The sequence below is a fragment of the Anser brachyrhynchus genome, assembly GCF_964034855.1.
Source record: "Anser brachyrhynchus genome assembly, chromosome: 11".
In the NCBI taxonomy this organism is placed as follows: Eukaryota; Metazoa; Chordata; class Aves; order Anseriformes; family Anatidae; genus Anser; species Anser brachyrhynchus.
In genome coordinates, this window is record NC_137706.1 from 8835893 (window position 1) to 8852584 (window position 16692).

The 16692-nt window shown below is 44.4% G+C and overlaps 2 protein-coding genes and 1 long non-coding RNA gene across 5 annotated transcripts in view; 2 read left to right on the forward strand and 1 right to left on the reverse strand.

The window, feature by feature from the left end:
- The window catches only part of SCAPER (S-phase cyclin A associated protein in the ER), a 242691-nt gene that overhangs the window by 180363 nt on the left and 45636 nt on the right, over positions 1-16692 (reverse strand). The gene's annotated exons all lie outside the window — the stretch shown is intronic.
- The window catches only part of PSTPIP1 (proline-serine-threonine phosphatase interacting protein 1), a 54713-nt gene continuing 39899 nt past the window's right edge, over positions 1879-16692 (forward strand). The window contains exons 1-2 of one of the 2 annotated variants that reach the window (XM_080551377.1): positions 1879-1930; positions 2608-2844. In XM_080551377.1, the coding sequence (XP_080407503.1) occupies positions 2812-2844 (33 nt within the window). In that variant the 5' untranslated portion in view covers positions 1879-1930; positions 2608-2811. The other variant, XM_080551376.1, reaches the window with a different exon arrangement.
- LOC308176122 lies at positions 2851-9037 on the forward strand. The gene is made up of 2 exons (XR_013938087.1): positions 2851-4879; positions 5596-9037. It is a non-coding gene; the product is annotated as an uncharacterized lncRNA (long non-coding RNA).

Below are 16692 nucleotides of genomic sequence, written 5' to 3' on the forward strand. Positions count from 1 at the left end.
TGCTCTTGGTTGCATCCTGCGAACCAGCATTTGCAGTAGTTCAGCTCCGCGTAAATTCAGTAAACACCCACTGCAAGGCATTTATGAATTCTTTGGTGTTCTGGCTTTGGGCAGAAAAGGAAAATCGAAGTTGCTCACGGCCAGTTTGGCAGGATACCCAGGGCTCTGCAGGCTGCTGTTGGTGCCCTGAGCCACCTGCGGGGCTACGCCTTGGGGCAGGAGCCAGCCGAGGCCTGCTGCTGAGGGCGAGGGAAATGAGCTGAGCATTTGGGGTTGTGGACTCTGTGCAGATGGCAAACAAGATGTCACTCACACCCTGCAGCTGCGAAGCATGGCCACCTGGAAAAATCTCCCCCGTCAGCATCTCCAACCCCTTCCTTCCCAAGCCTCCACCTCTAACACTGACATTTTTGCCACCACCATGTGCTAGAGGTTTCAGTTTCTTCAGCTGCAAGAGTGAGGTCATTTCTTTCCTCCCCCAGAGCCCTGCACAGCCTGGCTGCCCCTTCTCCCTCCGAACACAACCCAGGTGCACTGGGACAAGCGGGCAGCCCTGCGGTCACAGCACAGACCAAGCACCTGCCCAGCAGCTCAGAGCCAGGGGCTACAACTCACAGCAGCTCCTTTCAGACAGCTCATGGAAATGTCTGGGCCAGGAGAACGGCTGCTCGAGGCTCTTCTGTAGACAACAGCAAGAAACATCCACAGAGCACAGCTACCTGCCTGTGCTGGCAGCACGGCGAGCAGGGTGAATCCCCGGGTGCTGTGCTCCCAAGGGAGGTTACTGAGCACCACTGCTGCTGTTCAGAGGGACATACATGGGGCGTGAGCCCAGCAGGAGCCTCAAACGCCTAACTGGCTTTTTGGTTTGGGGCTGAACTAAAAGTAATGAGAAAGCAGCAAATCATTCTGAATGCCTGAACTCATTTCTCCATTCACTTGATGCATATTCTATGAACCCCAACAGCAGCAACTATCAATTTCAAAACAAAGCTGTAATTTGGAAACAGTAAGATGACAGATTACATTTTAAAAAGACTGAGACAAAACATTTTTTAAAAGCTCTTTTCCCAACAGATCAAGTATTATAAGTAGTGCCCATGTCCTCAAAACGCACTCTTTTCAGGCAGTTTTCTCTGTGAAAGCAAGCTCTGCTCACTCCCCCTCAGCCTGGAACCCCTGCATTTCTCTTTCTCCCTCCCTGCATGGTGATGTTTTTTTCCTGCCACTCATGACTACCAAAGCAGTTTCACACCCTGCAAACTCTTTGGCCCTCCTCTGCTTGCACTTCATTTTCCCTTTCTGCCCCTTCCCTGTGCCTTGCGCTGCTCATCTTCAGGCTGCTGGGAAGGAGACGTGCCAGCTCTGGGGTCCAACACCCAGCCACGACAAGTTGCTAGTTCCATGACCGCTGATAACTGCAGGCAGCCGCTGCTGCAGACCTCTGAAGAGATCTCTGTGTCCCTCTAGAGCTCAGGGAAGCTGAGAGGCTTCCTCCCTGCAAAAAACCTGCCCGTGTGGCTTGTGCCGCGCGGGCACTAAGGAAGAAGAAAGACCAGCAGCATCAGTAGCAACGCTAATTAGCTACGGCTATTAGTCCTGACACATTCTTGGTGGGGAAGGATCTATTTCTGCATAATGAGTTTTTTCCTTTTCTTACCATATAAAAATATCAGTGTGTAATTAAAAATAGTGTACAGAATCCTTAAAACCTCCTAGGGAGACAGACAAAGTCACTTAGAGGACGGGTATTTTGAAGAGGGTTTCACAGAAGCAGCAGACATGTTACATTATTGTCAATTCTTTGCAGCTGCACTGTAATGAATCAGTTACCTTATTTAACTGTTGGAAAGGCTTCATTTTGGTGCTGCTGGGTGTGGTGCTGGGCATGCTGCCGGTTCTTGAATCTGCTTGTTAAGCTTCACTTCAGGTCCTTGTTCTAACCTCTAACTCTTAGCACAAATGTTTCTAGAGTTCAGATTTTACTTCTAAATTTCACATCTTGCTTATTCATAGAAACATTTACATAAGGGGATGCAAATCGGAACTTTTCTCTCTATACACACATAAGTATCTCTACTCGCATGTAAAGGCACCTGCACGTTTAAAACGTCCTTATTTTAACCAGCCCTGAAAAGCATTTTCAGTTGCAAAAGGCAGCTTTGCAGCCCCAGTTCCCTTGCACCAATATACAGGTCCCTGTCACTCCAGGAGGTACTGGAGAAACGTGGCACACACGTACGTTTCTTTCATTTGGTTTGCTATTTTTCCTTCACAAGACCACAGTGTTATACAGCAGCTTGACTCTAACTTCCTCCCCAGTTTATCTTTGTATTGTGCTGGTTTCCTTTGCACGTTACTTGCTCTCTCTCCTCCCATAGCTGATCAGATCACGCCACTGAATCAACTTTTCTTTCTCTTTTTCTGCCCACTGCTCGCATGCACACATGGCAAGGAGCAGACTGACACCATTTGACATCTCTTTGCTTCCTCATTTCAATATTAACTGTTTACCAGAAGAGAAACTGGTTTGGGGGTAGGGTGCTGAGTGCATGCATGTCTCTGTGTGTGAGCAAGAGCTTTTTTTTCTCCTCGGTCCCTCTGCAGCTATAGGTCATTACACAGAGCTACCTGAAACTGCCTAATGCTAGTTTTCACCAGCTTGACTTGAGAAGAGACGTTTCTGTGGATGTGCTCCCCGTTCTGCCTGGGCTGGGGTACAGCAACAACTGCAGGGCTCGGTGTTGCTGCTGCTCTCGTCTGAGAACCGACGTGCTGAGGGATCCCTTCACCCTCCCCGGAGCGAGCAGAATGACACAACTGCAGTTTAAAGACGCGTTTTGGGTAAGTGAGCTTTCCTCCCAGGTTTCCTCTATCAAATAAGTCTGTGTTTAAATATCTTTTAAAATACAATCTGGCTCTAAATACACTTGAGAGCTAACTTAATCCCGCTCTGTGTTTTAAATTCATCCAAATTTGTCTCCAGGCAAAAACATACTGCTCAAGTGTTTGATGGTAGGCAGAAGGAGACACTGTAAAGAATTACATCCAAAAACCAGTCAACTTTTCCAGTTTCTGTGCTGGGTCCAGCATCCGCTTTTGAGGGGGACGTGGCTTTCTCTGTCTCACAGTCCTTAGAGCCCTCACTTGCAGTGAGTCTCAGGTTTAGGAGTGGCTCCTCTTAGCAGGTGAACTGTTACTAATTACAGTCTGAATTCTCTAATGTTTGCTTGTAGAATGTAACAGCATCAGCAAAGCCAGCCAACCACATGCAAAATGCTGTTGCTCGCCCACCTATGGAGTCTGTGCCCACTTTTATGTGCAAAAGGGCATGCACGAGAGCGTGTAGGCACCCAGCACTCCTACAGCAGCACGGGTGGAAAAAGCTAGTAGTGGCGCTTGAGAACTAAGCCTGAACACTCAACTGGCCTAAAAAGTGTGAATACTAAAGCATTTGGCTTTCAGTTGAAGAACCTTTGGGCACCTTGTTTTCAAGCTCTTTTTCTGCAGTTACAAGGTAAAAAGACCCTAGTGGTTTATCTCTTGGGTAATCTGAGGTTCCCCTGCAACTGCTTCTCATGTGAAGGTTTTAAGGGGAGGAAAAAAACCATGCTGCAAAGTTGCGTAAACCAGGGTGTTAAGTGGTTGCCTCCTGTCTAGGCAAACATTTCTCCAGCATCTAGAATTGACTTAAATAAAGACATGAAGACATATGAACTCTTCCTGCCATGTTCCTACCAAGCTAATCAGAGCAGACTCTTCTCAGGATATTTGCTTTCCATGCTTTCTTTCTACCCATGCTTCCTTCAGGGTAGTCTCTCTCAGCATAAAACAGACGGGCAGACCCAGGAAGAGGTTTCAGAGCAGCACTTTCCTCTAGGCTCCTCCAGGAAGCCGCCCCTGCCCCCACTGTAGTACCAGGTTTAAAGAGTTTAAAAAAAAATAGTAATGGGGAAATACAAATGGTGATTTTGATGTTAACCCTAACTGTGCCAGAGCAAACCTCCACAGGATTCTCCTTGCCTCTTCTTTTATACAGTTACAAACTGCATGGTCAATGCACAGAGTAAAACACAACTGCAGCCCAGTGCAACTTTGAGAACTTCAGCTTTTGCATTTCTCAACTTCCTTCAACAGTGTACAATCCGAATTTTAGAACTGCTACATTTTGTCAATTTACTTTCCAGGATCTTGGTCTTGAGCTAGAATACATCAGGCATACTTCATGGAGCAGGGGTAGGGTGATTAGCACCTCTTGACAATCTGGCCAGGCCAGTTCTTTGTGGTTCTTCTTCCCCAAGCTTCTCTCCTGTGCTTACTCATGCTAGCATGAATATAATCCTAGCTTGCCTTTGAAGCTACCGCCGGCTTTAAAGGAAAGCATCGTTGTTTTTAATATTGCTTGGCTGGAAACATGACATTACCAAGCTTGATGAACAGGGCAGATTTATATCCAGTTGTGCTATGGTAGTTTTAGGTATGCAATAAGAAGTCTTCTAAAATGAAAACTTTCAGGATATTGCACAACGTGGCAACGTGGGTACATCTTGTCCCCAAAATCACAAGATCAGCAATTATTTTTGCACTCATAAGGTTCCGTTATGCCCATTAGTGAGACAGAAATATATTTGCTCAGTTTGCTTCAGTGAGCAATGATCTGCTTTATTAATTTGTACCATGAATGGAGACTGTCTCCATGACTGAAAAAACAAGAAGTGCATTTACATCACAGCAGATCACTCCTTACGGGCTCCGGATCTCTAAGCCCTGCCTAAGGACACCGCTGCACCCTCTCCCCAGAATTCATCCTGGTGATGGATACCCAAGCGTCAACTCCCTGGCCTTACCATCAACTTTTGGACAGGCAGAAATTTCTTTAGTGAGTATCACAACATAAAATACGCACATAAAACCAAAAAGCAGCAGATCCTCCTCGACTAGCCCAGAAGGAACACCATTCGTTTTTCTCCGAAGCCCCTCAAACTTAATAGGGTGTGCTGCCTTTCAGGAGAATGCGAACTGTTCCTCATAGCTCATATAAGTTTGAATCTCTCTTTCCATTATTAAACGTAACAATGACAGGGCTATTCTAAAACTTTTACACTTCTACTATTTTTCTAATTGTCAGTGTATCATGGCCTGGGCTGAAACCACTATATTTTTAATTACTCCGTTTGGTTTTGTATCTTCCACACACACTGTAATGATTTAAGTGAAATTCACTTAAAGCCTCCACTAAGATGCACTTCTTAGTGGAAGTTTCCAATCCTCAGTTAATATTTTTGGAAAATATTAATGAGATGAAAATGTGAATCAGTTTTGATAGTGCAACACATTAATATTCTGCTGGAGTGCTGTACAAATGCAAAACATTACCTGTCTTCTCTAACATTGCATGAGACGGGTAGGTAAATTCCCAGCTAAGTAGGGAGCCCATCCGTGGTACCACCTGCGTTTCATGTTAACAGGCTTAAGGCAACAGGAAGAGATAGGAACAACATTCCGTTTTTTGTTATAACAAACATTAACCCAGAAAATCTTTCCCCTTCTGTCACAAATACTTTCTCTTTCTTGATTTCCCTCTCTTCTATATAGGCACTCACTGGCATCATTTACTGGATTTGTCTTAGCCACCTGAAAAGGTGGAATGAGGAAGATGTTCAAAGGAGGCATTTAATCTTTGGCAGGCCCCAAAGTGCCCAGAGCTGAGAGGGAGCAAAGCTATTCCCTTTGGCAGCTTGGACTCAAACTCAAGTGGCCAAGTCAATTCTGAAAACGTGTCATGGAGCCTTAGTGTGCTTGGGAACTTCAACAGAGCTGTAAAGTGTGAAGTGCTCCGTGTTTCTTAGGTGTGAAATGAGCTGAGGGCTTGTGGATTCTCCTAGCTCAGATTTAAAAGCATGCATGAGCTGGAGATATGAGCCAGCAAATATGACACAGGCCTTGAACTTGAGATAACAAGAATTAGCTGCCAGTCCTGCTGCAGACTTCTCTTTGCTACGTTCCTTATCTACAGAATACTCAAGGTCATGGTCAGACACTGCAGTCCTGAGAGCCATGTAAGTGTTTAAGATGAGCCTGATACAGACAAAGATCCTTCTAAAATCTTTCTTGTTTTGACTTAAGACTATATACTACGTCATGTTTAATGCAAAATCTACCTCGTAGTTGAACCTCTCACCTCTTCCAGTAGCTTTTTGCACAATGATATATGTTATACACCCAAAAAGATGTAATTAATTTTATAAATAATGTCACTTATTATGAGGGCAGAGCTGAGCGTGGGCAGGGAGGGAAGGAGCCACCAAACCTTCTGTGCTGGCATCTCAGTTTTGCAAGGGGTTCGCCCTCTGACTTTCACTTGGATTGCACTGTACCAGTTGTAGCTGTCTTTACTACATGAGGCAAATTAAAATGAACAATCTCACCACCCACTGGAGCACAGACCAGCCCCGCTGTCAGTATGTACTGCGTCTCTCCGGCCCCACAGACAGCGTGACTAGAGATGGAAGTGTGGTCACCATCACCATGTCCACAGTGGCCCTGCTTACATCCACGGCCTGTCCTCACCGGTGGATGTGTGTGGAATGGGGGACAAAAGGGGAAACAACTTGGAAAAGTCCAAATAATTGCCCAGCCTAAGTCTGTGTTTGCTGTGAAGTCAACTTCATCTCCATGGGAGACGCTGTTCTATTCCTCTGTTGCGTGTTATTTCTTCTTGTGTTACCCCGTAAAAGGAAATGTCTGACCTGGGCACGATGCTTTGCTCACTGGGGCAATGAGGAGCACACTGCAAAGGGGGTTGCCATCTCGGAACTGTCCCTGAAGCCACAAGAAATCACAAGACAAATACTTGATCAGTTCTTGTGGCTGTGGAAACACTGGTGTTTCAGGAGACACGTCTGAGCAGAGCACAACAACTAAGATGAAGCTCAAATGAACTAATACTCCCAGCTCATACATTGATAACAAGGCAAACGCATTCACAGCTTCTTCCATCTCCCACATCCCTAATATGCTACCTAGGAGGGTGCGTGAGGAACCAGTTACAGCATATTCAGGCAGTTCATTTCCTTGGTGAAGAGCTGAAACGGAGGGACTACAGTTTTATGTTTGTAACTTTTGGTTGTATGCTTAGTCAGTTACGGCCTGAATGTGGTGTATCAGGCTGAGCATCTTCCCTGCCAGGAGGAGTACCTGGGGGAGCACAGGGAGCTGGTCCTAAGGCCTTGGAAGACTTTCCAGACCAGGTAGATGAACGGGTTTGTGGAAAGCTCATTTTAGGTGAAATGAGTTTGGTCATTTCTGATTAAAAAAAATTAGATCATTAGGTTTTATTAAATTTTTCTGATGACCATGCTGCAGCTGAGTGCTTTATCTAGAGGATTTGATGGCTTGAAATGGGTGATTGATGATGCCCCAGTGACAATTTTATTAATATTTTTACAAAGGTGCATCTACTTTGTTTTAATCCCTCCTGCTCTGCAGCAGTATTTTAGTTTTGCTTGGACTCAGACAACTGGAGAATTTTTATTTAGGCCAACTCTAACTGTGCCAGGGGTATGCATTTTTGATATGGAAGAGGTGACTCAGAGATTCCCTTTTCACTTGCACACACAGAGGCAGCTAACGAGCAGCACACTGAGCCAAGAGGGCGTTTGTCACACAGGGTGTGAAACAGATCCTGTGGATCTGCAGCAGCACCTCAAGCAAAGACCAAAGTGGGTGCCCTCTGGTTTGCTAAAGTAACCCGAAGAGGTGAATTGCATTTCAACACCTCTCTCCCCCAGAACCAGGTGGTTCATTACCCACCCCCTTCCTCCCTCGAGACTCAGGCTGCCCGCAGTGCATCGAGCAGTCGCACCGCTTCTCTTTCTCCAGAATTTAGTCTCTGACCGGGGATGCTGACCCTGCGCTGCTTGCAGACACAGTGGAAGACTCTGAATTTCAATCCAGTTCTACTTATTGCATACTTGCTGGGAAGGCAAATTAGGCCGCTTCATAAAAGAGAGAATTTTTTGTTATCCTTCAGCTCCATTGAGCTCAAAAAGACCTTTTTATTTTGCTTTCATGCCGTACTGCAGCAAGGTAGATTCTGGCTGGCAGATGGCGCCTAGTTTTTGTAACAAAACGTTTCTCAGCAGCCACAGCTCAGTAACCTGTGAAGTTCCCTGTGTTGTTCAGTAAGAAGCTGGGGGTTGAGGCTGAGATGAGGTGAGAGCCGGGGAGCACAGCTCTGTGCTGGGATCACTCAGTGTGTCAAGGACAAGAAAACAGAAAAAAAAAAATGTTGAAAATATGCATCCAGATCCCAAAAGCTTATCAGTTCATTAAAGAATTGCTCCTTTACTATGAATAGAGTTTACTGCTTCTTCAAAGTGGCGGAAAAGCATCACTGAACAAGACTGAAATTAAAAACGTGAACTAGGTGAGAACTGTCCAGCAAGGGAATCTGTTCTGGCTAGTTTAGAGCTTCTATCTTTCCATTCAGTGACAACAGCAAGTAAATAAGTAAATCCAAACCTTTTCTTTAAAGTAGCAGATTCACACAGTATGATGCTATTTGGGTGCTGCTCTCAATTTTGTCCTAATCAATTCCTAAAAAGAAAGAAAGAAAAAAAAAAGGTGGAAACAAAGGGGAAAAAAAGGTAGATGAAAGCAGTTGGGGGAAGAGACAAAATGGGAAGCAAACTATCCTGAAGTCTCGTTCCCCCCTTACTCCCCACTCCTCCATAGCAGGGACAGAGGCTGCTGTGGCAGTTTGAGAGATACCTTTCTCCTGTTCTCAGGTGCTTTTTCACATTACTGAGCATCCCAGGGAGTCCTGGCAAAATGCGATCATGTTTTGAATGCTCTATCATGCTCAATGTAACAAAAAAGGGGGAAAAAAAACCAACTGAGGCCCTACTGTCCTACCAACCTTAACTGGGGCTGTGCAAACTGTCCCTGGTTACAGTGACAGCAACACTGAGGGCTGAGCCATGTCGTTTCATCCTATTTGCAATAGGCGTTGTAATTACTGAAGGGTGATTAACAAGGTGGGACTGAGGAAGAGTCCTGGGGGCTGCTGCACAGGCATGAGAAAAGCCCCAGGAGCACCAGAAGGAAAGCAGGCACCTGCCACTGGGAGCCCCGGCTCTGCAGTTGAGTGGGATTCAGGTTTTTGGCAAAGTTTTTTTTTTTTTAATGTGTGTGTGTGTGTAAAAACACAGTTTTACTGTTTTACTGGTAGTAGGAGAGCTGCTTTGGAAGATAAAGCTGAGTTTTGATGAAAAGTTTGTATCTGGTGAAGGTCTCATGTCTAATTCCTGTTCAGAGAGGGGGACTGAGCTCAGAAAAAAACAGCAGCCGGTGCTGGGGGCTCTGCCGGGGGCAGGCATAGTCTGGAGCAGGAACTGGAGCTTGTGTTGCCCGCAGCCTGAAGTTCAGGCATGTTCCCCTCTGCTCCAGTAAGTTAATGCACAAGTAAAACAGCTAGAGAAAGGAGAGGTTGCAATTCCTCATCCGTATGTGGACAGTGTGCTGGCGTAGGCAGCGGGATGGCTCAGTCTGAGCTGCTTGATCCAGAGCAAGTTTCTTCTTTACCTAAATGTGAATGTCTCATTTCATTGTTGTTTGTTTGTTTTCATCTTCATTAAGGTATGAAACATGGACTTTTACATTTAAATTTGCAGGGCAGGAAAACTATTTCCTACCCTGCTGTAGAAATGTTTGCCGTTTGCTTTGTACAAGAGAAGCTCATGAGAAAACAAAAGGCTCCTGGGCAGATAACGGTGAGGCCTTTTGCAAGCACAACAAGATTTCCGTTCTTGCTGGTTAAAGGACAAGGCATTTTCGAGTAAACGGACACCCTGTGCCTGACAGCTGGGCTGAGGTGACGGCTTCAACAGCTCAAAGGCCTCAAAAGCTGCTGTACCCATGCCGGTGTGATCCTTCAGCATGCACCTGCTTGTATAAATCTTGCCCATTTTCTGTGCCCTAGCAGCCTGCTGAGGAGAAAGGAGATGCATCCAACTAAACATCCCCTTGATCCAGCAATTCCTACAAAAATATTATCAATCCCTTTTTTATTATTTTTGCATAAAAATTAGAGAAATTAACGCAACTGTGAGCAAACTCAGAGAAATGCTTGCCAGAAGGAGATGCAGCACTGGTAGAGTTGTCCTGCCTGAACAAACTTCTAGAATTAACTTAAATTTTACTTAAATGAAACACTCTTTTAAGAATTTCTAAAATCCTAAGGTTGATTTTCGTCTCTCAGATTGCACAATTCCCTAGGACTTGGTGATACATCATACTAATGGATCGTAAGAACACGTTGCATCACATTGAGTAACAGGATATGTTGAAAATGATTAAGTGGTAAAGATCTCTTGTAAAATGGAAATGACAATATATAGCTATTGGAATAGGCCTCAGTAAGAAAAGAACTCGTACAGCAAAACTCTGGGAAGATTTCCTGAAGCTTTACCCCCCTATATACCAGGAAAGACGACCAACAAAATGCCTGTTTTTTTTATAAGGGCCACTGAAAGTGTGGGCGCAGCAGCACGTCGTCTTCAGTGCCATTTCAGGACTAGCAGGAAACAAATTTAAGTTTTCTAAGAGAGGGAGGAGAAAACCACATAGCTCTTTTTAATTAAGTGAGGTACCAACTAGGCAGGTCTGGCTCCAGGGGCTGTGGATGACCTCCTGGGCAACTGCTGCTGTGCCTGAGCAAGTCAGGATTGTTTCACGTCGCCCTCTCCTTCCCCATAGTGCTTGCAGGAGGAGAGGAGCTCTCTTTGCAAAGGAGACCTGGAAGCAGAAGAACTAAAGAGGAATAGAAACAAAAATAAACTCTGAACATTATTCTGTATAAAACAGAAGTATCCGCTGCTTTAATATTCTATTTCTCCTTATTTTACTTCCAGTTTCTCTTGTGTACCTAATATTATATATTAAGAGACTGAAGTAACATCTGATTTCAACTTCGACATGCTTATCTATCTGGCTCCAGAAGGCACCGCAGCTAAATGGTGCTGTGCTTCAGCCCCCGGTTAGGAAAAGAAGGTGCTCACAGCAGATCTTTCTGTTGACTCCTGGGAAGAAGCCACCTTACTTTGTAGATTTAGCCTATGTCCAAAGTCACCACATGAAAAAAAAGAAAAAAAAACGCAAAAGGAATGCCACCACCTCAAGCCTGTGTCAAATAGCCACATCAAGCTCTGATTTAAAGCTGAGGAAGGATGTGTCCCATTGCTCACTACCCAAGGAAAACCAGAACAAAACCAAACCCATAAAATGTTGCAATCTTTACAAAATTCTGCTACAGTTTTTCTTCCCTAAGAAACTTTGTGTACTCTGAGTATTATTTAATTATGGAATTAACGAGGAAAGTTAAAATGGAGGCAATAACCACAAGCAGAGCCCTTCTATTAGACTGGAATTGGAACAAGCCTGTTGGAACAAGCCTGTTCCCTGTGTGCCATTAGTTTGCTAGCCAACAAACCACCTGCAAAAGTTAAGAGGGTTTTGTGCAGCAGTCACTTTGTGGGTATGCAAATAATGGGGCGATTATAACGTGAGAAAAGCCAAACTACAAGCCATGACTACAAGACTGCCTTACACCCAAGCCATGGGCAGTCTGCGAGGTGGGTGAGCAGGGCAGGGGCTCAGGAAGCAGAGGAGCAAATCCCTCTTGTCAGCAGAACCCTGAAACAGCCATTTCCTGCTCCCTGAAACCCACCCGTGGTGTCACAGAGCAAAACACCACTGGGAAATGACAAGTTTGCTCAATGCCACCAGTTGTGCAATGCTGCCATGCAGTTTGTGCAATATCAATTTCACTTTATTTCTGAATGCCGTAGCTCCTGCAGAATCACGGTGTGATGAGGATCTCTGCTTTCATTTTAAGCTCTCCAGCCTACCTCACTGAACGGAGAACGCGAGCTGGCACTCTAGCAACTCAGTAATTAAAATGCTACCAGTGCAATGGTTTTTCTCCCCCTCTGTTTTTCGAAGGCCCCATTCAAGATATGCATCTATGCTGTCTGGCAATAAATAAAATTTGCTCCACAGGAAAAGTAATCTGCATTGCAGATTCAGGTAACAAAGACGGTAGTATAATTGTAAACTAAGCTTTATGTTAAAAATTCCTGAGTCAGATCCTGAAAAGGTTACAGAAAAGACCCAAGGTAGCCCTCTACATCTGTATTGAATGTTTATGTTCCTACAGTGCAAAAAGTAAGAAAAAATTATATACTTAAAAAAAAGTTGTTTTTTTTTTCCCTGATGTTTGTATAAATTCTGTAGTCACATCACATCAGTCTCCAAAGGCACGAACAGCCATCTCGTTTCAGCCCATTGCAACCACTTGCAGCCAAAAGAAAAAAGGAGCTCTTACACCATAATGCATTAGGCAGTACAGACGTACACTTTAAACTCACTAACGGGTTTTTTATCACAAGAAAGTTTAAAAAGCAGGACTCATATCACACCAAGCATTGGTCAGAGGAGCCTGCTTTGCTTACAGGCTTCTCCTGCAACACCGCTCTTTCCTGGAGGCTGACCACCGTCCCCGTTTACATGCTCACCAGCACGGCTAGTTTTTTACCAGCGTGGCTAGTTTTTCAGTGGCTAACACCTTTCCAGGACAAGGCAGCAGAGGGTCAGGCTGAAAACCTGGGGTTTTGGTATGAAAAAATGCTCTTTCCTGTTTCACCAGTGTGGAGCAGATCTAAGACAGCATCTCACGTAACCGGAAGCGATACCTAACAGCTTCTTATTGCACCAGGGCAACCCAGAGCCAGGCATCCTTCCTCAGTATCACCCCATGCAGCTGGGTAGAGCTGGGATTTGAACACCAGATTGTGATCAGATTAGTGGTGCTCATCTCTATCCCATTGTATTTCACGGTTAGGGTAGCCTATGCGGCACAGGAGTAAACATTCTAAACTACAGACACGTAGCATGTTATCACGTGAATCTGTCTGTAGAAACACTAGGAAATTGTCAAGTATCCCAGAAGAAAAAAGGAAACAGAACCAAAAACAAACAAAAAACAATAACAACAAAAAAACAAAGCAAGTGATTCACTTGCAGTGAATGACCATGACATGATAGAAAACACGCAAACAGCCAAATGTACTTTGAGATTATAAAGTTTGGTTTTGGCTCTTGACTACCGAATCTGCCTGCTGCTCACCTACAGCAAATATTCAGCCCATAGAGCACTCAAAAAGGAGACCAGGAGATCCAGAGATCAAGATCACTGTTTTAAAGCAGTGCCAGTGTACGGTGGTGTAATTTGTTGATATAACCCAGTGAGAGCAACTTACGTTCTACCCAGGACTGAGGTATCGTGTACCGTACAGCTGTGGACAACAAGGATTTATTTCTGACAGTTGGAGAAGGCACTAGCAGAATGATGCTTGTTCAAAACTCACCTGCTCTCTCTAAACTTCCTCCTCACAGCCAGGATTTATTTCATTTTTGAACCAACAAAAATTAATTTTAAGTTTTTGTTTTACAAAAATTGTCAAGAGCTTACCTTAAGTAAACAGCGTAAGTTATGATGCAAAAAAGGTTGGGAAAAAAAAAAAAGATACTCATAACAGATTGTTTCCTTTTTTTTTTTTTCTCTCCATTTTGAAAATCTGTATGAACGCCTTATTTAGAAGATTTAGCAATATCTGTCATTTTCAGTCCAAACCTTATCTTTATAATACTTGATAAAAGCCTTGGGAAAATACCATTAAGAACAAAGACAAGGAATGCACTAGCACAGCTAAATATTAAGGTGTTGTGTGGTTGCTTTTTTTTTTTGTTTTTAATATTTGCAGATAATACATTTCAATTCCTAAATGAAAGACAGTCAAAAAGAATGTCTGATGGCCATGCTGAAAGTGCTGCATTCGTACCGTCACTGCTTGCACTAGGCCCACCTTAGATGAGCAAGCCAGGTAACATGCAGGTTTTGATGCAACCTTTAACACTACGGTAGCTCAGAAGCATCCTGCCGTGTACCAAGCAATGCACCAGGAGTCTAAGTCGTTATTTCCTTTCCAGCCCCTCTTCTCAGCCAGGATAGCCATTTGCTGTGCCGTGTCCTGGAGGTTACTCTCCCTGCGTACCAGCTAGGACGTAGTTCCTTGCAAAACCAAGCAAGCAGATGTTGCTGGAGGAGCTGGAGGAGAGCCCTTTCGTGCTGCCAGCTGGCACTGCAGCTCCCCTGGGCAATGCAGCACATTCAGGTGGAGCTGCAGCATCCATTCACCACAAAGGATGTAGATCTTCAGCTGCAAAGCACTTCCCTGGGGAGATGCTGAGCTGCAGACAAGCCAGCTTATCCTGCAAGAGCAGGCAGAGATATCCATTGTGGTACGTAAATTACCTCTTAATGAAGTTCTGGGTGGGTAAGCCAGGTCAATAACAAAATGCTCCAACAAAAACAGTCCCAGGAGAGGAGCCCACAGCTCCTACAGCAAAACTGCAATGACTTAAGCAATTCACATCACTTTCTGAATAACAGCAGGTAGACAAAAAAGGTTGTACAGTTGAGGTAGTGCTTTGCACTCAAGCCTGGATGGTTTTGCTTCAGTTCAATCCTTTCTAACAGCTATTCACCAAAACCACATTTTAGTTACCAGTACAGCATTTTAGTCTTTCCTACTTGATATTATTGCAATAGCACCCTTGTGATATCAAAACAGATTCATGCTCTTCATAAAGCCTTGCAGCCTCATCTCTGGAGGGAAGGGCATTGCTGGTTCCACTGGCAGGAAGCAACTCTCAGAAACAGGAGCAGGAGATGAAATGCTCCCTCTCCATTAGCTGTGCTTCCCCTGATGAGAAGAAAAACCCTGGGCTCCAGGGCAGAGACAAAGTGCATGCGAAGTATTAATGGAAAAATCTCAAACAATACAAATCTGCCTGCTACACCGATATCCCTTTGTCAAACACCTTCTTACTAGGGATTACAGGTCTGTTGGACAACCCAGATTAACTAATCCTTTTTATTAAAGTAACAATGCATAAATTCCCTTTCATAGTCACACATGCTTTGACTAAGTGGGATCACTTTCTTGGCAATGAAACAAATTACTGCTGGTGATTTGAATCACTCTCTTGTAAGCATCTGTCTCTTCAGATTTGTTACAAACAAATGTTTTACACATTTAATGAATATACTTGTTATCTAATTAGAACTTTTTTTCTAGTTTCTGAAGAAAAAAAAATAGTTCTTTGACTTTTCATTAGTTCTTTTGATCACCACAAAGTCCCAGCTGAGAGGTGCCCAAGCACTGAGTGGGGCAACTTTAACAGCCTCTACAAAAATCGGTTGCTGCAAATGCTAATTATAATGCAGAATGGTAAATGGAAAGTAGAATAAAGGCAAGACAGCTTATCAAGGCGAAATAGTTGTTTAACATGATATAATCTCGCTGTCTTGACAAAGAAAATGTGAGGTCAGTTGTACTGTTACACAGGAAATCCTAAAGAAACCAGAGAAGAAAAACAAAACAGGACTTTGCACCGACACAGCAGGAGAACAAGAAGCGCAAAGTAGGTGAAGAGCCTGTTCTGGAGGAAGGGTTCTTGAGAGCTAAGGAGTGAGTTTATTCAATATATTCTCTGAAGATACTGGCATAAGGCAATAAGGATAGGCTGGGAACAGCTGTTGTTGAAACAAGTGTGTACAATTTATTATACTGGAGGTATCTGATAACCTGCAAGTCTAGGGTAACAGAAAGCAGGTACAATTCTTGTTTTAATGCAAAATGTGCAAAATCAGAGTAAGAGACCAGTAAGAAAAAGGCCCAATATACTCTGGGACCTCATTAATTGCAATGGCAGGAGAGGAGGAAATTTCAGGTATATCAATAGATCATAGGTAGATCTGTTAGGTGCCACTGGTGTTATTTGATAGCGCAAGAAGGCAGGTATGGCCCTCTGATGCATCAGAAGTGTCTCTTAGAAAGAAGACATCCATGCCATGGTACAAAGCACCAGCTAGCTTCACAGGAGTGGCAGAATAGGATCCTTGCTCAATAGGGATTTATTCAGTCTTGGGCGGGTACTACAGGAACACACAGGAACCAATGGAATGAGAAACCAGTGCCACAGGAAGCGGCAAAAGGGATTTGTTTGGATTCAAGAAAAGACTGGGAGATACCGTAGTTGTACAGCATATTAAGGAAGAAAAACAGCCAGTGAAATGAAAGGGAAATGCTTGTGTGAGAGGACTTAGGTCTAAATGTCTGTTTTATGGTTGGCAATTACAAACCAACATTGTAGGGTGAGAGCCTGTAGCAGCCTAACCTTGTCCAAAAGTGGTCTGTCATCTGTCCGTGCTTCCTTTCCCTCCTTGCTGAGCCCGTGACATGCCGGGGGCACGTGCTGTGGGGTGGAAGCCCAGTCAGCTCCCTGAGCCAGCTGCCCGGGGGCCGAGGCAGCCCTGCTTTAGGGTAATGTCGGCTGCTGTGTTGCTGAAATACGGCTTCCACATTCTTCAGGAACACGTAGGGAGGACAATAAGGCAAATTTTGAGATGGTTTCCCCCAAGTGAAGAAAGATTAAATGAGATTCAGCTGGACACCAGAAGTCCTTTTGAGAGCTGTGCTTAGCCAGAGCCAAATGCCCCTGTAAGGGGCAGCCACAGGGACAAATGCCAAATGAATGTCCCCGGCAAGGCCAGATGCATCCCTCAGA